This window comes from Emys orbicularis, chromosome 12 (assembly GCF_028017835.1).
Source record: "Emys orbicularis isolate rEmyOrb1 chromosome 12, rEmyOrb1.hap1, whole genome shotgun sequence".
Taxonomy (NCBI): Eukaryota; Metazoa; Chordata; order Testudines; family Emydidae; genus Emys; species Emys orbicularis.
This window is the reverse complement of record NC_088694.1, coordinates 41617032-41640803: the sequence shown is the minus strand read 5'-3', so window position 1 is coordinate 41640803 and position 23772 is coordinate 41617032. Positions and strand designations below refer to the sequence as shown.

Genomic DNA, 23772 nt, shown 5'->3' with positions numbered 1-23772 from the left:
TTGACCATGTCACCCTTCTCTTTGCATCCCTCCAATGGCTCCCTATTCTTCATCACATCAAACATAATCTATTGGTCTTCATTTTCAAGGCCCTTCCTGGCCTATCCCCATCTTTCTTTCACTATCAAGATGTCGACTCCCACCTCTGATCAGCCTATCAATGCCAGCCTTCATTGCCCTCTTATTAAGTTTTGAAACAAGCAGCTTCATGTTTTCTCCCATGCTGCCCCTCATGCCTGGGTGGAGCTCCCCATAAACATCCACAAAGCTACCTCATTATCCTCCTTCACATTCCTGATTAAAAATCTCCTTTACCATAATATCTGCAAAAAAAACTTTGAGAACAGTTAGAAAACTGGGGAGTTGAGACCACTACCTACCACGCTGACCAATATTATCTCATTGTTTCCTTGTACTCCCCTGTTGGCCTATCTATATCCACATGTTGTCTCTTGTCTTGTACTTACATTGAAAGCTCCTTGGGTAGAGATCATCTTTTTGTTCTATGTTTGTACAGCACCTAGCACAATAGGGTTTGGGTCCATGACTGGGGACCAAGGTGCAATCGCAATACAAAACATCATCATCATCATCATCATCATCATCATCATCATACCTGTGTTAGCTTTAATCTAGCTAGCATTGGTACCAAGTGACGCCACAATAGCATGCACTTCAGTGTGGTGCTGACTAATAGTACAGTCAATTGATTGAACACAGACATCTTGGTTAACTCTGAACCGAATCCAAACCAACCATGCTAGATGCAGACATCTAATGCACAAATGGAAAATCAAGGACTCCCTGGTGTGGTGTGGCAGATCCCCATGACAAACCATCAAACATCATCACCACCTACTGCCCAGTTTATATATATGAAGGACGCATCCCTGCAATAAATTCTGCTACTCCTGATGGAGCCATCTGGCTCGATCAACCTCAGGGGACATGGTAGTTGCTGCTCTACACCAGCCAAACGAAAGAAGAAGATTGAACACATGTGTAGTTCATGATCATAAGTGTTCAAAAGTCTAAATAACTAAAAATACCTAAGTTTACTGCTAAAAGTCAATAACAGTGCAGTACAGGAAAGAGTTACTATGTTACTGATACTTCTGAGAAACTGTTCCGTGTATCATGTCAGTTCATCTTGCACAGAAGGTACACTCCCAAAGTATGCCCCCCTGAATTAGCTATATTGATTGTATACCAGTTACAAGAACTCTATAGATCACCCAAGACAAGAATTCACCAATCAGCTTTTTACTTAAGAACATAAGACCAGCCATACTGGATCAGACCAAAGGTCCATCTAGCCAAGTATCCTGTCTTCCAACAGTGGCCAATGCCAGGTGGTCCAGAGGGAATGAAAAGACCAGGTAATCATCAAGTGATCCATCTCCTGTGGCCTCATCTCAATTTCTGGCAAACAGAGGCTAGGGACACCATCCCTGTCCATCCAGGCTAATAGCCATTGATGGACCTATCCTGCATGAACTTATCTAGTTGTTTTTTGAACCCTGTTATAGTCTTGGCCTTCATGATTGTGACGGGTTTGGTCACAGAGACCCCCTTGGGACTGTCACCTGATGTGCTGCGACTACCTCTGAGCCCATTTTCTCTGCCAGTTTGGGACTCCAGAACCCTGTGGTGTTGAGCCAGACACGCAAGCCTGCTGCAACACAGAGCCAGGGTCTGAACCACATCCCCAAATCTGCAGACTTAACTGAAAACAGCTTAACAAGTGCTCCTGTCTTCATCACCCAGACACCCAGCTTCCAATGGGATCCAAACCCCAAATAAATCTGTTTTACTCTGTATAAAGCTTATACAGGGTAAACTCATAAATTGTCAACCCTCTATAACACTGATAGAGAGACATGCACAGCTGTTTGCTCCTCCAGGTATTAATCACTTACTCTGGGTTAATTAATAAACAAAAGTGATTTTATTAAGTATAAAGGGTAGGATTTAAGTGGTTTCAAGTAATAACAGACAGAACAAAGTAAATTACCAAGCAAAATAAAACAAAACATGCAAGTCTAAACCTAATACATTAAGAAACTGATTACAGATAATCTCACCCTCAGAGATGTTCCAATAAGCTTCTTTCACAGACTGGACTCCTTCCTAGTCTGGGCCCAATCCTTTCTCTGGTACAGTTCTTGTTAGCTCCAACTCATGTGGTAACTAGGGGATTTCTCATGACTGGTTCCCTCTTTGTTCTGTTCCATCCCCTTATATATCTTTTGCAAAAGGCGGGAATCCTTTGTCTCTCTCTGGGTTCTCACCCATCCTTCTAAATGGAAAAGCACCAGGTTAAAGATGGATTCCAGTTCAGGTGGCATGATCACATGTCACTGTAAGACTTCCTTACCCACTTGTTGGCACCCACATATACAAAAAGGCTTACAAGTAAACAGAGCCATTTACAACCAATTGTCCTGGTTAATGGGAGCCATCAAGATTCCAAACCACATTCCAGTTCATTATATTCACACTCATTAGCATATTTTCATAAAATCATATGGAGTGCAATGTCACAATGATATCCCCTGTCAAGGAGTTCCACAGGTTAACTGTGTGTTGTGTGAAAAATATTTCCTTTTGTTTGTTTTAAATCTGCTGCCTATTAATTTCATTTGGTGACCCCCTAGTTCATGTGGTATGCGAAGGAGTAAATAACGCTTCCTTATTTACTTTGTCCACACTAGTCATGATTTTATACTTTGTTTTTTCTGGTACCATGATGTATCCTATAGCTCTTATTTTTGAACACAACATTCCAAACCAGTGAGACATGAAGGCATTCCTTACCTTGTACCAGGGTAGAACACTCACGTATCCTGATTTTGATAGGGTTTATATTCTCTAGTGCCAAACACTCCATTTAGCCTTGCCATGTATTGTGGGACATATAGCTCTTCTCACAAGGGAGCAAGAGTGAACCTAATACAATTTAGCATAACTTTGTGCTAATGTTTATCATGTGATATGCAATACATATAAATATAGTGTGCAGTATGTATAACACATCTATTGGCCAACAGCAGGCTAACCACCCAAGTATGTACCCAGAGTCCTGGGCCAGGTTTGTACAGTCCGTGCTGCCCCTGCTTCATGGCTTTTGGTCCTTATGTTTGCTAGATAAAAGATAGTGTGGGTATATCTACCCGTGCTGCCGTCACACCCTGTGATTGCAGTGGAAACGTTTTCTAAAATCCTCAGGCTTGTGAGTGGGACATGAGTCTGTCTTGGCCATTGCTACAGGTGAATTTCACTCTGTCTGTGACCCTGCTGCAGTTGTGATCACAGTGGTGGGGGAACGCTTGAAAATGTGACCACATACCCCGAAAGGCTCAGAAACAAGAATGCAAATAAAAAGCACCCTGCAATTTCTGTTTGTTTTTTGTTTATCTCATAATTTTCAACCAACCTCATGTGATTTTGGGGGCCTGACTCATGATTTTTGAATGGTTGGGGTTGGCAATCCTAGTGTGTGTGTGTGTGTGTGTGTGTGTGTGTGATTTGTTGTGTTTCTTTCTGTGTGTATATGACTGTGTCTTTGTGTCTGTCATTGGGTAGGATCTGCTGCTGCTTTATTTTTGGTTTTGGCAGTATGGCCAATCCCTAGTGTTAAAAATAAATGAGTTTGGTCACAGAAAATAGAATCATAGAATCATAGGACTGTAAGGGAGCTTGAGAGTCCACCTAGCCCAGTCACCTGCACTCATGCACTCAGTAATAATTACATTATTATTATTAATAATAATATTAACAAACCATGGGGCTGAATAAAATTATGAATATCAAGGAAGATGTGGAGATGTTGTACATCCGATGATATGATACAGAGGTTCCCAAACTGGGGTTTGTGAACCCCTGGGGGTTTGCGAAATGTTACAGGGGTTCTCGGGAAAAAAATTCCCTAATGGCAGACAGAGCTGTCCCTAGGGACCTCGGGCAGCATGGGCCAGCAGCCCGGAGCCCCTGGGCCTCCAAGAGCTAAGTAGATCAAAGCAAGCATATCTATCACACTGAGGAGATTTAAACTTCAAGACTCCTTATAAGAAATTGAAAAGGAGGTGGATATTTTTTGCTGTTTTTAAAATTAAATAGGCAGCTAGTATTGTTTTTAAAATTATTATGAAGAACAAGTTTAAGCTTTGTTGTAACATGCATTGTTTGCCTGGACTGCTCGAGACCTGAATGCTTGTGTAAGAGGAACTCTTTGCGTTGGCTTTTTCAATACCTTCATGCTGTTTCACATCTGATTCTCCTTGATGAAACATAGGAGCCTTGTCTTATAACAGGCTTATTCAAAGTGAGATCTTGGAAGAGTGTTTCCATTTTCATAATGTAATACAAATACTGTAATGTGTGATATAGCCTGGCCAGAGGGCAGCAAGAGAGTGATAGATGGGAGATATGTAAACCCCAGGATGATGAGAGCCTTATTGCCTGTAGAGGGAAGAGAGGCTGCTACAGATTAATTAAAGCACCTGAAACCAATTAAGCCAATTAGAGCACCTGAAGCCAGTCACCTGATAAAAAAAAACCCTGCTTCAATCAGACAGTTGGAGGAGTTGAAGCAGAGTGGTTTGGTGTTGGAGCAGAAAGCAGTTTGGAGGAGAGCAGTTTGGAGAAGTGCTGTGGTGGGCCAGAAGACCAAGACCCTAGATAAATGGAAACCCGGCTTGGGAAGAGCAGAGGGACTCTACAGACACAAGGGGTTGGGAGAAACTTGGCCCAATTGGAGAGAGGGCAGAAAGCCCCACAAGCTGAAGGGCCGGAGAGGGAAGTAGCCCAGGGGAAGGAATCGCTAGTTCAAGTGGTTCGCCGCTGTCCCTAGGGCCCCTGGGCTGGGACCCGGAGTAGAGGGCAGGCCCGGGTCCCTCCCTCTCCACTCCCCTTTTCTGGGACACTAGTGGGACAGTTGATACCCCAATTCAGGGGCAAAAACGGCACCCTGAACCCCCCACAAGAGGAGAAAGCGTGGGACCCATCATAATAGTGCCAGCAATTTGCCACACGTGGTGTCAAGGGTGGGATAGTCACACTGTGGACTTAAATCAGGGTTAGCCAAAACCATCCCATCCCCAAGATGGAGGACGTGGTCAAGGCCCTAATACAAGCCACTGCGGCCCAGCAGGAGGCTACACGGGTCCAAGCAACCGCCCAACAGGAGGCAACTCGGATGCAGCAGGAGACTAATCGTCTGTTGATGAGCCAGGCTGCCCAGGGCCGAGCCCTGCTGCAGAAGCTGGTGAACCAGATGAAGGCCCTTTTGGAGCAGAACCACAGCTACGACGGGACCCGGACCATACGGGCCAGCCACTGCCTGCAGAAAATGACACAGGAGGATGATCTGGAAGCATACCTCCTGGCTTTTGAGAGAGCAGCCATGTGGGAGGCCTGACCCTGATATCAGTGGTCTGGTATCCTCGCCCTGTTCCTGTGTGGGGAGGCCCAGAAGGTCTACTACAATATGGTCGCGGAGACTGCAGCAGATTACCCCCTGTTTAAGGCAGAGATCCTGGCCAGATCTAGAGTAATGACGGCGTTGCAAGCCCAGATGTTCCATGAGTGGCAGTATACAGAGGACAAGGCACCCCAATCACAATTGTTTGACCTGATCCACCTGACGCAGAAATTGCTGCGCCCTGAGGCCCTCAGCTCTGAGAAAATGATGGAGCTCCTGGTACTGGACCAGTATATGAGGGGGCTACCACCACCTATGATGAGTTGGTCTCCCTCATGGAAAGACAGCTAGCAGCCCATGAACTGTTTCAGACCCCAGGGGGTGAGACACGGCAAACCAGGAAGCCAGTCCCAAACCAAAGGCTCCGGACTGTCGAGAACGCCAGGAGAACCATAACTGGGAGGAAAGATACTGAAGAATGGCCCAAGGCCAAGAAGGGACCTGGGGGTTTGGAAAAAGAGGGCTGGGGGGGGCAAATAGCCCCAGGCAGAGGGCGGCAACCAGGATAAGGGATCAGTGTTACGAATGTGGGGAATTGGGGCATATAGCAGCCCAATGCACCAACCGGGAAGAGCCTATGCAGTGTAATCTGGGGGATCACAGGGAGCAATGTGGCCTAATTGACATGGTAGGGGTTGCAATGACCCGCATGGGTATACAAGGTTGGTAAAAATGAATAGTATTGAGACCATAGCATTAGTGGATTCTGGGAGTGCTGTCACGCTGGTCTCGGGGAAGTTGGTGGGGCAAGACCAACTAACCTGGGCAAAAACCACAGGGGTAACATGCGTTCATGGCACCGTAAATTTTTACCCCACAATCCCAGTACAGATTGAGATCCAGAGGAACACTACCAGGGTAACTGCAGGGGTGGTCCCCAGGCTCCCCTACCCGGTCTTAATTGGTAGGGACTTCCCAGGGTTTGAGAGCCTACTTCCCCCAGTAGAGCCAGAGGAGGGTAGCGACCCCGAGGCTGAGACTGAGGCACCTACAGATAGCCTCACCCCAATTTTTGCTGGATTTGCCCCAGAGTTATTTTCATCCCCTGGGAAAACCCAAAAGCCTAGCTGGGAAAGGAGGGCAGATAAAAGATCAGGGACCAGGATTCTAGCAGGGAACCAGAAAGCCTCCCTTGTTGGTAGGCGAACCTGTTCAGGAGGCCAGGAGACAATTCAGGCCAGTGAGGACTCAGAGGCGGGTCCTAGCCCAAGTAGGAGCAACCCAGGGGGTGGAATTGAAATAGGTCCCCTGGAATTAGGTCAGATCAGTACCGCACGTGAGAATTTCGGACAGGACCAAGCCAATGATCCACTATATGCGAATGTGAGAGAGGAGGTAGTGGAAGTAAATGGTGTACCTGTGGAGGGAAAGACCAAAGGCCCAAGGCAATATTATGTGTTCAAATGCGATCTGTTGTACCGGATAGCTCAAATACGAGGGGAAGAAGTAGAGCAGCTCTTAGTCCCACGGAAACACACAAGGGCAGTACTAGAATTAGCTCACAGTCATTTATTTGGGGGACATCTAGGAGAAGACAAAACACTGGATAGAATCCTAAGAAGGTTTTACTGGCCAGGAATACGCGCGAAGGTCCAACGCTATTGTGCCTCCTGCCCTGAATGCCAGTTGCATAGCCCCTGACCCCACTTGTGGGCCCCATTAGTACCTTTGCCTATTAGTCCCTTTCGAGATGATAGCCATGGACCTAGTGGGCCCGCTAGAAAGATCGGCACGGGGCCACCAAAATGTACTACTCATCCTTGACTATGCCACAAGGTACTCAGAAGCCATTCCTTTAAGAAACCCCACATCCAAGGCAATAGCAAAAGAACTACTCCAAGTTTTTGCCAGAGTTGGCATCCCTAAGGAGATCCTGACTGACCAAGGAACCCCCTTCATGTTGAAATTAATGAAGGGCTTACGTGTCCTGCTCCACATCCAGGCCCTACGGACCTCAGTCTACCATCCACAAACAGATGGCCTGGTCGAGCAGTTTAACCATACCCTTAAAAGTATGATCCGGAAGGTGGTAGCACACGACAGAAAAGACTGGGATACCCTTCTACAGTACCTAATAATTGCAACACGGGAAGTTCCCCGGGCGTCCACTGGTTTCTCTCCCTTGAGCTATTATACGGACGCCACCAATGCGGAATATTAGATATCGCCAAGGAGGATTGGGAAGAACAACCCAACCCAGGAAAGAATGTCATTGAGCTCGTGATACAGATGAGAAAGCGAATAGCTCGAGTGACCCCCATAGTACGAGAACATTTGGAAAAAGCACAAGAGGCCCAGCGGACATATTACAACCGCCGGGCGAACGTATGGAGATTTCAGCTGGGAGAACGGGTGATGGTGCTAGTGCCTACAGCAGAAAGCAAACTCCTGGCCAGCTGGCATGGGCTGTATGAGATAGTGGAAGCCATTGGGGAGGTGGACTATAAGGTCAGACAACCAGACCGCCGAAGGCCAGAGCAGATCTACCACGTCAACTTACTGAAGCCCTGGCGTGACCAAGAGAAGTGCCTGGTCATTCAAGGAGCTCCACCCTGGACAGATGACCCACAGGGACGGGTGAGGATATCCCCCGAATTAACCCCAGAACAATGAACAGAGGTCATTGATATGATCCAATGGAAGCAAGACATGTTCTGTACACAGCCAGGCCGTACAACACTGGTCCAACATCATATCATCACCAGTCCTGGAGTAAGAGTGACGTTAAGACCATAGGTTTCAGAGTAGCAGCCGTGTTAGTCTGTATCCGCAAAAATAACAGGAGTACTTGTGGCACCTTAGAGACTAACAAATTTATTAGAGCATAAGCTTTCGTGGGCTACAACCCACTTCTTCGGATGCATATCGGATGCATCCGAAGAAGTGGGTTGTAGCCCACGAAAGCTTATGCTCTAATAAATTTGTTAGTCTCTAAGGTGCCACAAGTACTCCTGTTAAGACCATACCGAATACCAGAAGCTAAAAGAAAAGAAATTAGGATGGAAGCCCCACAAGCTGAAGGGCCAGAGAGGGAAGTAACCCAGGGGAAGGAATCGCTAGTTCAAGTGGTTTGCCGCTATCCCTAGGGACCCTGTGCTGGGACCCGGGGTAGAGGGCGGGCTCGGGTCCCTCCCTCTTCACTCCCCTTTTCTGGGACACTAGTGGGACAGTTGATACCCTAGTTCAGGGGCAAAAACAGCACCTTGAACCCCCCACAAGAGGAGAAAGCGTGGGACCCATCATAATAGTGCCGGCAATTTGCCACAAATGATAAATAATAATTAATAATAAATAATATGTAATAAGCATGTCATAAAAACACATTTTATATTTCCAAAATCACTGCTTTTATAATTTATACTCAGGTAAAGGAGAAAATCCCTGGAAATATTGATTTTTAGGAGGGGATTCGCGAAACTTGACTTTTTAGAGCATATGTGATTCAGCATTTGTAACCTCTGACAGCATTCTGACATGTGTCCCACATGGGGAGCGTGACTAGATCCCTGAGAATGGCATTACACAGATGTTGGTGTTGTCCTTGTCACTTCTATTCAGGTAAATATCCCACACCAATCACAATCATATCATACCTACAAGAGTGAAAAACGCTAAAGAGCAATAAGGGAATCCCCAAAAATATCAAATAATGAATATCGTCAGCAGTGGACTCTTCACTGAAGGGAAGCTTTTTTCTGCTCCTATATTTAGCGCATGACAGAAGGTGAGCAAATAATCAAAACTGTTATGACAACACTTCAGTCTCTGTATACTGCTAGTGAAAACTTTTTCACTGAGGTTCATCTTTTGAAGCAAAATGGCTTTTTAAATTAAATGGAATATTTTGTGAAAATTTCCATATTCTGCTAAATTTTCTCTTTTTATTTTCTTTGGAAGAACCAAACCCCAAACACTGAAAACAATGAGCAAAAACTGTAGACTAAAACTTTTTTTTTTCTTTTTCATCTTTTTTTTTTTCAGGAAAAAAGAAACAAACAAACAAAAAAAGCAATTTCCCAACCACCTGTAAGTTGGGTAGCCTGAGCCATTATTTGATCTTTTACTGGTGGAGTTTGGATGGCAGAATATGCATGATTCGTTCCAAAATGAGAGATACCAGGCAAATAAATACCATGGTCTGGGGTTTTGATCCAATTGTTGAAAAGGTAAATAGCAGGGAATGATGAGTTTTGAACGTTTCTGGAATTTAAAAGAAGATGTGGTTTAGGTTTATTCTCTTCAAGTTGTATTTTTGGATTTGTTTGTGTTCCCTAGATATGACAATGGCAAACATAGAGTGGAGAAATCAAACGACCATAACAGAATTCATCCTCCTGGGATTCGGGGATCTCCCTGCATTGCAGATCCTTCTCTTCCTGTTGTTGCTAGTGATCTACATTGTGACCTTGGCTGGGAACATCCTCATCATTGTGCTAGTTGCAGCTGATCAGCACCTTCACACCTCCATGTACTACTTCCTGGGGAACTTGTCCTGCTTGGAGACCTGCTACACCTCCACCATCCTGCCCAGGATGCTGGCCAGTCTCCTGACCGGGGACAGAACCATTTCTGTTAGTGGCTGCTTGGTGCAATTATATTTCTTTGGTTCTCTAGTAGGTACAGAATGTTACCTGCTAGCTGCAATGTCTTATGATCGGTATTTAGCAATATGTAAAACAACAGCATTATTCAACCCATATGAATGACAGGTTCTGCCTCCACCTAGCAACTGGGTCTTGGCTAAGTGCATTTTTGGTTGTTACCATAATAATATTTTAATGTCACAATTAACTTTCTGTGGCCCTAAAGAAATGGACCATTTCTTTTGTGATCTCACTCCAGTGATAAAACTGTCCTGTAGTGTCACCCACCAGATGGAACTTGTGACCTTCTTGGGCTCCTTCCTATTCACTTTACCACCATTTCTATTAACCCTGACATCCTATGTTTGTTTCATAACTGCCATCCTGAGAATCTCTTCTAGCACTGGGAGGCAAAAGGCATTTTCCACCTGCTCTTCTCACCTTATTGTGGTTACTACTTTCTATGGCACACTAATCATTGTGTATATTTTACCAAAAACCAAGATGCTGCGAGAATTTCACAAAGTGTTCTCTGTCTTCTACACTATCCTGACTCCCCGGCCAACCCCCTCATCTACAGCCTGAGAAACAAAGAGGTCATGGAGGCCCTGAAAAAAGCTGTCAGGAACTCTGTGGCTTTCATGAGTTCATTTATAGAGGGTGACATGAAATGGAGTTTATGATCTATCAAATGTATTTGGGCCTAAGCTTTTGTGGGCTAAAACCCACTTCATCAGAGGCATGGAGTGGAAAATACAGTAGGCAGATATAAATACACAGTACATGAAAAGATGGGAGTTGCCTTACCAAGTGGGGGGTCAGTGCTAACAAGACAATTCAATTAAGTTGGAAGTGGCCTACTCTTAACAGTAAAATACTAAGGGAGTTAAAAATCACTTTTGTAGTGGTAATGAGGCCAGTGTAATCAGGGTGGCCCATTTAAACAGTTGACAAGAAGGTGTGAGTGACAGTGACTCATCCACTCCCGGTCTTTATTCAGGCCTAATTTGATGGTGTCCAGTTTTCAAATTAATTTCAGTTCTGCAGTTTCTCGTTGGAGTCTGTTTTTGACTTTTTTTGTTGAAGAATTGCCACTTTTAGGTCTGTAATTGAGTGTCCAGGGAGGTTGAAGTGTTCTCCGACTGGTTTTTGAATGTTATAATTCTTCACATGTGATTTGTGTCCATTTATTCTTTTGCGTAGAGACTATCCAGTTTGGCCAATGTACATGGCAGAGGGGCATTGCTGGCACCTGATGGCCTATATCACATTGGTAGATGTGCAGGCAAACAAGCCTGTTATAACTATAAAGGGAAGGGTAACAAGCCTCCTGTATACAATACTATAAAATCCCTCCTGGCCAGAGGCACCAAAATCCTTTTACCTGTAAAGGGTTAAGACAAATAAGGGGACAAGGTATTTTCAACTCTTGGGGGAGAGGGGGCAGGGGAAGGATTTTGTTTGTGCTCTTTGTTTTGGTGGTGTTCGCTCTTGGGACTAAGAGAGACCAGACATCAATCCATGTTCTCCAAATCTTTCTGAACAAGTCTCTCATATTTCAAACTTGTAAGTAACAGCCAGGCAAGGTGTATTAGTTTATCTTTGTTTTCTCAACTTGTGAATTTTACCTTTGCTAGAGGGAGGTTTATCCCTGTTTTGTTGTAACTTTGAAACTAAGGCTAGAGGGGGTTCCTCTGGGCTCTTTGAATCTGATTACCTTGTAAAGTTATTTTCCATCCTGATTTGACAGGGATAATTTTTACCTTTTCTTTTTAATAAAATCCTTCTTTTAAGAACCTGACTGATTTTTCCATTGTCCAAACACCCAGGGGTTTGGGTCTTTGATCACTTTGTAACCAATTGATTAGGATATTATTCAATTAAATTGAAAACTATTTTTTTAATTCTCTTCTTTCTTTTTATTCCCCCCCTTTCCCCTCTCTTTCCCCACTCCCCTTTCTCAGTGGCAAAATGGAAAATGTAAAAAAAGGGGAAATGTGGGGGCGGCGGGGCAGCGGGGCATGGAAGGAGGAAGATGAGACAAGAGAAAGGGACAGGAGGGGATGGGGAGGGAAAACCAACCATCCAAACAAGAATAAACCCAGAAAGCGCAGAGAAATGAAAATTTTCTAACAGGAATATTTTAGATAATATTTTTCAATATAAAATGTGAAAAAAAAATGTCATGAAAGTCTTTCCAATTTCCAACCCACTCTAGTCATGATCGTTGCCAGCAATGAGGTGCTAATGATGATGGGTGGTAATCACTGTATACACTGGGGGAAAATTCAGTGAAACCAGCACAAAGCCTTTAAAGCCTGCTGTAGGTTAGGGTTTTCAAAAGCTCCCCAGTGAGTTAGGTGCCCAAAAGAGTTTAAGGGAGTTAGGTGCTCAACAATGGGAATTGGGTTCCTAAATCACTTTGTCTTCTTAGAATAGCTCAGCTTCAGGCCTGATTTGTCCTTGTTTGTGGCCTCTGACCTGGGTAAATGTCAGTCTGAGGCTGAGGAGGGTGGCGCTAGCTGAAAATGGGCAAAGACAGGTGATAGAGTGAAAGGGTCTCCGATATTTGACACAAGGCAAATATAATTAAGCTGCGGGGATGGACCCACGTGCGTGTGAGGGGGTAGGAATATCACAATAGCAAATTTAGTAAAATGGGAAAAAAATCACCAAATATGTCTAACATCCTTTTTGTGATCTTCCATCACTCCGTGTTTTTCTTGCTTTCTTAGACTGTATTTTCCCTAATACTCTTTGATAGGCATCCTTACAAGTTTCACTTCTACCTATGGAAACGTCTACACGGCAGCTGGGTTAGACATACCTGCACTAGCTTTGAGCAAGCAAGCTGGCTAAAAAGAGAAGGGCAGCTTTGGCAGCACAGACAAGCAGAATCCCACCGAGACCCTAGTGATGTCCTCAGGACAGGCAACCCACCCTGTTGCCCCCACCACTGTTGCTACACTGCTACCTTACTGTGCTAGCTCAGTCAAAACGAGTGGGGGTATGTCTGCCCCAGCTGGAAGTAACATTCTGTAAACATGATGTAACTTTCAACCTATCTACTTCTACAGCTCCTCTTAACCTAGTGTTAGGGCACCCTTGTCTGGGTCATCTTGGGGAACTGATCATAAGACCTCTGGATCAAAAAACATGTGTGTCTACTGATTGAACTAAAGTACCAGCCGTGCCTGCTCAGAAGCAGAAGCAGACTGGTAAACAGCTGTACATGGTCTAGCTCCTAGGTTGAGGTAAAGAGCCCCACTTTGTTACGCTAGGGTCTGCATGACCATTTTGTATTTATAAACATAACCCTACAATAAATCTGTCCCCATATTACAGAGGGTGGGATTTTTCAAGGCCACGTATGGGGCTCAACTGCTTTTAATTTCTAATGGGGACTGTGCAGTCAACACAGGTTTATTTCCCCTCCAGGGCCCCACAGTCTGAAGCATGTGCGAGAATTGAGTTGATAGCTCATGTATTTTCATACAATACATTAAACACAAGAACAGCCTTGCACTTGTAACACCAACAGATCATGGTCATCAGCAGGTGGGATCGAACCTGGGACCTCTAAAGCTTAGTGCATGAGCCTCTACTGCAGGAGCTAAAAGCCATGCACCTCTTAGCTCAGGTTATTGTAAACTCTATAATCTCTAGCTGGTCTAGGTGCTACTAGACGGGAACAGAGTGCCACACCAAGCAGGCAGTGGGTTACACACTCAATAGGCCTTTCTACTCACTCTTTTGCATGTGGGGCATTTTATGCCTAAATTCAATGGGATTACTCATGTGTTAAGCTAATGACATGCATAAGTGTTTTTCACTAGTACAGCAGGAATACAGTGGGATTGGCATGTTTCAGTGAGGATTTCATGCTGCAGACCACTCTCTGCATCCACTAGAGACCTCCCATAATGGATTGGCTATTGCAATACTGCTTCATCTGAGGTTACAATTGTAATTAAAATTGCTGTTTACTCAGTCTTCAAAATAAAATTATTAGCTCTCCAGCTCAGTAATTCTTATGCCTCTCAAGAGCATTAAAGGAGATCTTGCTGTCTGCTATAAATATCACATTGTTAGGTAGAAGGAGAGGTTACTTTTTCATTTGTTGTCTACCAGACAGAGTGATACTTGAAGACAAGAGGTTTAAATCCATCCCCTTCATTCTCTCCTTCTACCTGCAATTCTTATGGAAAGAAGAGGAAAACATCAGGAAGGAAAGGTGACTGATAACTGTCCCGAATAATTACTGAACATGTGAATCTGATCAGGGCCTATATAGTGCATTTCTATGAAGAAAACACAGGCCAGATTCTGATCTCATTTGCACTGGTGTAAAAATGAATTACCTCTACTGGCGTTAGTGGATTTAAATTGGATAAGGATCTGGCCAGGTATGACGGGAAGTTAATGTATTGACACTTGTTAATTTTTCTTGATTCTGATAAGTGATGTCTATTTCTAGATGACGGGATCTAGAGGCCAGTTTTCAGAAGGGATCAGTACTACAGCTGCTGCCAAAAGGGGGGAAATTTACCATGAAAAGTCTGGGAAACATTTCATCCTTTTTTTTTGTCCAAAAAATTGAAATTCAGAAAATGTCAACCAGCTATAGTAAGAGTTCATGACTGCAACTGAAATAATTGGTATCAGCATCTCTAAAACCCAGGGCCCCACACTGTGATTTCCAAAGTGGATGAAGGTTGCATAAATAATGGGCCATTCCTAAAATCCTAGCTCAAGCAAACTCATGATTACTTCAGTGGGAATTTGGCTGTATAAACCAGGGGAAAAAATGGAGTAATGGTTTCAGGCTCTGATCTTTGAGCTCTGGGAGTGGCTTTTCAAGAAAGCCATCCTTTGTCATTTTGAATAGCACTTGGGACTAGTCACGGGGTAGAATATCACTCAGTGGATGAAATGATTGCATGAAATGGATGTGCAGATTGTCCAGCAAAAAGCCTATGCGCTACAAAAGTCCCAAGTGCAATTTAAATGGAGCATAAATGTGTGACATACATGGCAATTTCCTGCAATATCCTGGGCAGACCATACTGAATTACATTAAACCCTATTGAACTAAGTAATTTTAGGAGTTCATTGTATTAAAAATGCAAATGGTTATGTATTATTGTGGGATGAATGTAATGTCTCTAAGGAGGAGACCTGACTAATGAAAACCTTGGGAAGGGTTATGAGCTTCAAAGAACTATTTGGAACAACGTGAACTTTTTAAGTTAAATGGGTTCCCCAGGAAATCTCTAAGCAGAGGTGTATGCTAATGTAACCCCCATGCTGAGGGAAAAGGTGACCCTTTGTCTATAGATCAGCTCTTAAATGAGGGCAGGTCAAAGACTGAAACTGTATAAAGAAGTGAGTCATAGATGCATGGTGTACTTGTTCTGAACCAAGGCAGTTATGAATTTGTAAGCACAAAAAATACCCTTAGTGGTATTTGAAGGACTGGCCAGAGCCCTGGTTGGAGTTGGGGTGGTCTCTAGTGAGGTCATTAGAAGGTTTGTAGCTTCTTTTATGGGTTCAAAAAAGAAGTAGATAAGTTCATGGAGGATAGGTCCATCAATGGCTATTAGTCAGGATGGGCAGGGATGGTGTCCCTAGGCTGTGTTTGCCAGACCTGTGAATGGGCGACAGGGGATGGATCACTTGATGATTGCCTGTTCTGTTCATTCCCTCTGAAGCACCTGGCATTGGCCACTGTAGGAAGATGGGATATTGGACTAGATGGACCTTTGGTCTTACCCAGTATGGCCGTTCTTATGTTCTTAGTGTTTTCTCTGTAATGATCTCACCTTCAGAATCAATGTGCTTGCTTAGAAAGGGCGGTGTGGTAATTGAACAGTGAGCAATTATACTGTTTATAGCTTCTGAAGAACGAAGGCAAAGCAGGCCTGGTGAGGCAGATGGTCTTGCTGGGACATTCACAGAACAGTCAGGGAACTGTGAAGACTGGAAATATGCTGGGGGTCAGGAGGGAGGGAGACATGAGTCTCTGCCCAAGAGAGATGATGGTTGAGGAGCCAGGAGCCATAGATACAGTGCCCCTGCTGGACCACAGATGGGGATGAACTGTATCAAAGTGCACTTGGGGCCAAAGCGTAGAATAGTTCTTGTGCTGGCCCCAGTGCACAGGGGTGAATTTCACCAAACGAGTCAGGCCAGAATCTAGCCCTTACTGAGGAATGAGTAAACACACAGTAAGAACTTCAGATTTGTCTCCGTAATACTTACTTGCGTTCTCATGTCACTTTTCTCCAGCTAAATCCTATATGGCAAAGCTCCTCCTATGGAATGAAACGTCGGTCACGGAGTTCATACTGCTGGGATTTTCAGAGAGCCGTGAAGTACAGATCCTACTCTTTGTGTTGTTTTTACTTTTCTACCTCGTAGCCCTGGCAGGAAACACCCTCCTGCTCATCACACTGTCTGCTGAGCGGAGCCTTCATACCCCCATGTACTTTTTCCTGGGTAACCTCTCCTTCCTGGAGATCTGCTACACAACCAACATATTCCCCTGTATGTTAGCCAGCTTCCTCACTGAGGCAAAATCAATCTCTTTCATTGGCTGTATGGCCCAGTTTTATCTGTTCGGTTCCTTGGGTGGCACCGAGTGTCTCCTCCTGTCCATGATGTCGTACGACCGGTATCTAGCCATATGCAATCCACTCCGCTATGCAGCTGTTATGAGCAGGGGCATGTGCCTTTGCCTGGCAGCTGCCTCCTGGATCAGTGGCTTTGTGATCACCTTGGTGACCATTCTGTTCATGTCGAGCTTAACATTCTGCGGCCCCAATGAAATAGATCATTTCTTCTGTGATTTCTCCCCGCTCCTGAAACTGGCCTGCTCAGATACTTACCTCTTCAAAAAGGTCTCCTTCTTCTTGTCTTCCACTCTGACACTGGTCCCCTTTTTGTTAACGGTGGTGTCCTATATTTATATCCTATCTGCCATCCTCAACCGCCCTTCCACCGCTGGGTCACAAAAGGCCATTTCCACTTGCTCATCTCACCTTATAGTAGTCACCGCATTCTATGGGACTCTGATTGTTATGTATGTGGTACCAGCCGCTGACCACTCCCTAGATCTGAATAAAGTCTTCTCCATCTTCTATACCATGGTGACCCCCATGGTGAATCCCCTCATATATAGTCTGAGAAACAGGGAAGTACGTGAAGCCCTGAAGAGGCTGGTAGGTAGAAAATTTGCTTCTTGTTGGAAAGAAAAGAGTGGGAAGATGTGACTGCCTGAAATGGGCTTGTGTCCTTTATTCTTAATTAGTCATTTAACTCCATGAAGGCAAACAATATTTCTGTTGGTTATAACACAGTAGTTGGCTGGGAGTATAGGAAATATGGGTTCAGTTCTTAGATCTGTCAGTGACTCACTGTGTGACCTTTGGTATTTCACATAACCTCTCTATGACTCAGTTTCCTCCTCTATAATACTGCCCTGTTCCTTTAATAGTTATTTGACACCTGTAACAAGTGGGGATGTTGTTAATGTTTTGTCTGAATAGTGTTGTGACGTTGCACCCCATAATCCTTTATAGAAATATGCTTATGAATGTTAATATGACATAACTGGAATATGTTTTCTGCTACATACGTCATGTAACATATCTTTGCAAAGGTTATGTTCTACTGAACGTATTCATTCTATTTGTATGCATGTATCATTTTTATATCTGAAGTTATGAGCGTTGGCTCTGTGCTTATATTTAAAATGTTTGCTGTAGGAAGAACATAAAACAGATTTGGCCAGCATAGTGTGAAGGGGTTATTCAAGTAATTGGGAGTACTTAAGTAAGAATGAACATTGAAAGATGCCAATCCACATCTGAGCTTTCCTGGGAACATTCTTACTAGCATGTGGACAATGGTGTCGGCCTGTAAAGAACTGAGTCATGCATGGACATGTGACTTGCCCAGGGGACTCCAAAACTCCATCTCATAGCTGTGATTCTGCATAGGAGGAGACAAGGGGTTTCCACCCCAGAAGAGAGACTATATAAGGCCCTGGGAAACCCCTCCATTTTGTCTTCAGTTGGTTCAAGAGATAGCCTCTCCACCCCAAAGAGATGCCTGAAAGAAACTGGAACAAAGGACAGTAACTACAGGGGTGTGAGTGATTGCTGGATCCAGACTAGGAGGAAGTCTAGTCTGTAAAAGAAGCTTATTGGAACATCTCTGAGGGTGAGATTTACCTGCATTTAATTTCTTACTGTATTAGGCTTAGACTTGAGTGTTTTGTTTTATTTTGCTTGGTACTTTACTTTGTTCTGTTTGATATTACTTAGAACCACATAAATGCTACTTTTTATATTTAATAAAATCACTTCTGACTTATTAATTCACCCAGAGCAAGTAATTATTTCCTGGGGGAGAAAACAGCTGTGCATATCTCTCTATCAGTGTTATAGAGGGTGAACAATTTATGAGTTTACCCTATATAAGCTTTATACAAAGCTCCTGACATGTGTTTAGGAGCAAAGATCCCATGGACTTTCAACAAACACCTTATTATTTTCAACTTTTTCTTTTTTTTATTAAAAAAAATGGGAGTTGATGGGCCACCTTGTTTACATTGGCCTCATTAGCACTACAAAAGTGATTTCCACCCCTTCTTGTCAACTGTTGAGAATAGCCCACCTCCACCTTAATTGAATTGTCTCGTTAGCACTGACCCCCCACTTGGTAAGGCAACTCCCATCTTTTCATATGCTGTGTATTTATCCCTCCTTACTGTATGGTGCCACTCCGTGCATCTGATGAAGTGGGTTTTAGCCCACGAAAGCTTATTCCCATATAAATTTGTTAGTCTCTAAGGTGCCACAAGGACTCCTCATTGTTTTTGCTGATACAGACTAACACGGCCACCACTCTGAAACCTTTTTTTATATATATATTTTGTAATTTTTATGTATTATATATACAGTATTTTTATTTTATTTTACACACACACATATATATATATATGTATATAAGTGTTTTTGTAATTTTATTTTCATGTAGGCTTTTGTTAACCATTTTGACTGATAACATTGTTTTTTAAGCTTTATTCAAATCTGTATTGATTTTTAATGTTCTCATTTGCACAAAACTATGTGTTTTAAGCATTCTTTATTGTTTATTGATTTTTAATGTTCACGGTGGTAAGAAATTAGAGGGGTTGTTGTGGTGACTGGGGGGGGGTGAGATATCATTATTTTTATGACCATGGATGTTAAGTTTCAAAATTTTAAAGCTTTGTATTTGTTAACACACAGAGACTTGTCAACATCACACATCTAAATTTACAAAGGAAAGGAAATATCCTTAACTCAAACTCATAAGTAGATCTCAAGCAGCATTTTTCTTTGCCTACCTGGAAATTTTTTATTATTGATGGCATTTTCCTCACTGCAGTTTTGCATATATGTGTATGATGAAATCAATGTTTATCAACATTCACTGATTAAAATCTAATCCTTACAAGCCTCTGTATATTTATGCTTTGTCTAGCAAATCCAGCATGGATCCTTGTCTCCCACTTTGGCCAATCCCACCCAGCCAGGCCCCTCCCTTCCAGTCCCCTTCCATGATGTTCTCCCCCAATCTGGCCATCCCGTCAAGCCATCCCTTCACCCCACCGATCCAGGAAGTTCCTCCAACAGGGCTCCTACCCCCTAGCCAGGCTCTTCACCCCATTACTCCAGCCAGACAGTCCTTCTCGCATCCAGCTAGGAAGAGGGAATTGGACTGTCTGGGCAAGGAGACTGGGACTGGGATGACAAGCCTTAAGCAGTGGAGACCTGGGACTGAGTGGGCAAGTAGAATGGGACTGGGACAAGGAGCCAGGGGTAGGTTTTCTCGTCTGTTATCTCCCAATTTTTAAGTGCTCAGCCATTTAGACTTTCAGAATTACACCTGTGTTGCAGCATGTGCTTTTCAGCTACATTCAGCCCAAGAGTCCTAGACTTTTGTGATATTGGAGGTATTTCAACCAACCACCGTACCCCTACAGCTAATTTGCATGCAGCAATTTCATTGGCTGTACAGAGGGTGAATTATTTGACTCAGCTGCCTCAGTTCATGACAGCATGGGCTTTCAGTTGCTAGTAAGTATATCTGCAGTTACTCGGTGCATCACTTCCATTGTAGTAGTAGTAATTGTAACAAACGGGGGACCTGTGTAGTGCAAGAAGTTCAAATGACTGTATTGAAATGTGCCAGACTGACATGGACTTTTGGGACAATATAAGCTCTAAGTGGGTTTCCTGGGGAATCCCTGGGGGTGGGTTAATGAACAATCCCAGCTATGCCCTTGATGAAGAGAGAGTAATTGGCTGGTGATTACCTGTTCCAAGGGGCCAGAGATCAAAGGCCTTAACTGCATAAAGAAATAGAGGAACTGTCCAGTTGGGGTGTGATTCCTGATTTGAAAACTGACTTGTACTTGTAATGAAGGGGACAAAACCAGTTGTGGGGGTTGAAAATCTGACACTTACCACAGTCTAGGCTGGAGCGTGGGGGGTGACCTCTGGTAAACTTTTGGCATAGATATAGATCAGTGGTTCTTAACCTATTTATCATTGTGGGATGCATATGCAGGCCACAATGTGTTATCTGGGCCACAGGTTGAGAATCACAGTGTGTCCCCCAACTCTGTCCCCCCACAGATCCTCTATGCCCAGTGCCTCCCACCCAGAGACCCCTCCACAACCTGGGACCAGGAGTGCAGGCACCCTGGATCCCTCTGTGCAGGGCGCGGTGGCAGCCCCAACACTGGGCTTGGCCACATGGGGCCAGGGCAGCCGGGCGGTAGCCTGGATCCTGACCCCACAGGCCGGCTGGCAGCCCCAACACCAACCCAGGATCCTCCGCGGTGCCAGCCAGCCAGCAGTGCCAGGACTCCACCATTCGGCGCTGGCTGGGCAGCAGCCCTGGACTCTGCCGGACCCTGCCATGTGGGGCTGGCCCCTGCAATGTGGGGCCAGCCGGTGACCCCTCACCCTCACCCTGCTCAGCTGGGCATCCCAGACCTCACAGCATTGGGCAGCCAGGCAGCCAGTAACCCGGTCCTGTGCAGCCCTTCAGCCTTTAGCAAACAGCTGGGCTGCAGGTGTGTGCTAACTGGGCCACATGAGGCCTGCAGGCCCTGGGCAGAGAACCATTGATATAGATTCTTTTATTGTTTCTTACATGTTTTCTCTGTTGTAATGCTTTTCCTCTAAGAATAAATGTATTTCGCTTTTTGAAGGGGTTGGCAACTGCTATACACTGTTATAGACTCTGGAGAAAGAGTTAACCACTGGTGCTGGACATTGGTCAGACCTACTGAGGTGCAGGGGACTGCAAGTTTTAAACCCCCCAGTTTAAAGAAGTGGCAACTGGGAAGCCTAAAACCTTAAATGGATGCCCTCAAGGAAGTCTGGAGGTGTGGGAGAAGAGGGCCAATGGTGCATTTAACCCTGAAACTGTGACAACAACAATAAAATGTCCTCTCTATAAAGTCTAATACACAAGTATTTTAAAGCTATACATTACAGAGATTAATAACAACACATTTTACACTTATGGAAACTGAGGCACTGAGAAAGGAAGTGACTTGCAAAATGAGACTGCCAGCAGAGTCAGGACCAGTGCCAAAATCTCTTAACTGTCAGTCCTCTATTTCAGCTACAGGGCCATTCTTAATTTACAATCAACTTCCCCAACATTTCTCTCATTTCCAAGGGTTAGAGATAGCTCCGGAAATCCTTCATCACAGGTTACTCACCAATTCCCCTAATTGTCAGGGTTTTCAAGGTCATTGCAATGTTTGTGGCTGATTTCAAAAGGGGTTAAAAAAGAAGGATGATCACCCCCAAACACCATGGTGTAGGGGGTATTGGATAGATAGATTAGATTAGATAGATAGAAGCTCCTATTCTTATTTGCACAATGTGATCTTCAATTGCCACCCTTCAAAACCATTGCCTTTAGGAGTTTCTTCACACTCTCTCGAACTTCCTGATTTCTGAGGCTGTATATGATGGGATTAAACATGGGGATCACTGTGGTGTACAGCAGGGAGAAGACCTTGTTAAGAGCTGGTGAGTTGTTTGCTGAAGGGGCCACATACATGACAATCAGGGTCCCATAGAAAGTGGTGACCACAATGAGGTGGGAGGAGCAGGTGGAGAAGGCCTTTTGCCTCCCGGTGGTGGAAGGGATTCACAGGATGGCCCTGAGGATGTGAGTGTAGGACACCAGGATTAAGAGAAATGGGACAAAGGTTACAACTGAGGACAAGATGCTAACAGTGGTTTCGACTGAGTAGGAGTCCGTGCAGGAGAGTTTTACGAGAAATGGTTGATTTCATTAGGACCACAGAACGTCAGATGGGACATCACAGATACTGTTATCGTGGGTATCAGAAAACCACATGCCCAGGAACCAGCTGCTAACTGGGTGCAGACCCTGCCAGTCATGACAGCTGCATAGTGCAGCGGATAGCATATAGCCAGGTACCGATCATAAGCCATCATACCAAGGAGCAAGCACTCCGTGGTTCCCAATGAACAAAAGAGGTAGAACTGTATCATGCAGCCAGGGAATGATATTATACTCTTCTCCAACAGGAAACCAAGTAGCATCCTGGGGACGATATTTGTGGTGTAGCAGATTTCCAGGAAGGACAAATTGCTGAGGAACCAGTACATGGGGGAATGAAGGTGATGCTGGGACAGAACTGTTACCACAATCAAGACATTTCCTGTGATCATTGCAATGTAAATAATGAGAAAAGACAGAAAGAGCAGCACCTGAGACTTGCAGAGATCGGAGAATCCTAAGAGGATGAATCTGTCAATAGCTGTTTGATTTAACCTGAGCAGTTTGGTTTAAGAGAGGCGTCCTTGAGCCTTTGAACCTCAGTCCTAGGAGACACTGCAAGACACACTTTTGTGATCACCCTTTCATGATCAAATAATGTTATAATCATAGAATTATAAGACTGGAAGGGACTTCAAGAGGTCATCTAGTCCAGTCCCCTGCACTTATGGCAGTACTAAGGGTACATCTTCACTACCCGCCGTATCGGCGGGTAGCAATCGATTTATCCGGGATCGATATATCGCGTCTCGTTAAGACGCGATATATCGATCCCCGAACGCACTCACCGTCGACTCCGGAACTCCACCAGAGCGAGCGGCGGTAGCGCAGTCGACGGTGGAGCCGCGACCATTGATCCCGCGCCGTGTGGACCCCAGGTAATTCGATCCAAGATACTTCGACTTCAGCTACGCTATTTGCGTAGCTGAAGTTGCGTATCTTGGATCAATCCCTCCCCTAGTGTAGACCAGCCCTAAGTAATATCTAGACCATTCCTGACAGGTGTTTGTCTAACCTGTTCTTAAAAATCCTCAATGATGGAGATTCCACAACCTCCCTAGGCAATTTATTCCAGTGCTTAACCACCCTGACAGTTAGGAAGTTTTTCCTAATGTCCAATCTAAACCTCCCTTGAGCAATTTAAGCCCATTGTTTCTTGTCCTAGAGGTTAAGAAGAACAATTTTCCTCCCTCTCCTTGTAACAAGCTTTTATGTACTTGAAAACTGTTATCATGTCCTCTCTCAGTCTTCTCTTCTCCAGACTAAACAAACCCAGGTTTTTTTCAATCTTCCCTCATAGGTCATGTTTTCTAGACCTTTAAT

At 44.4% G+C, this 23772-nt stretch overlaps 1 protein-coding gene and 1 pseudogene across 1 annotated transcript; one reads left to right on the top strand and one right to left on the bottom strand.

The window, feature by feature from the left end:
- Positions 1 to 16364: 16364 nt before the first annotated feature.
- On the top strand, positions 16365 to 17336 carry LOC135886636 (olfactory receptor 5A1-like). Its single transcript, XM_065414412.1, has one exon. It carries the CDS (start codon positions 16365 to 16367, stop codon positions 17334 to 17336), a length of 972 nt encoding a protein of 323 aa, XP_065270484.1.
- Positions 17337 to 22026: 4690 nt separating this feature from the next.
- LOC135886207 (olfactory receptor 11A1-like) lies at positions 22027 to 22778 on the bottom strand (annotated as a pseudogene).
- Between the last annotated feature and the right edge of the window lie 994 nt (positions 22779 to 23772).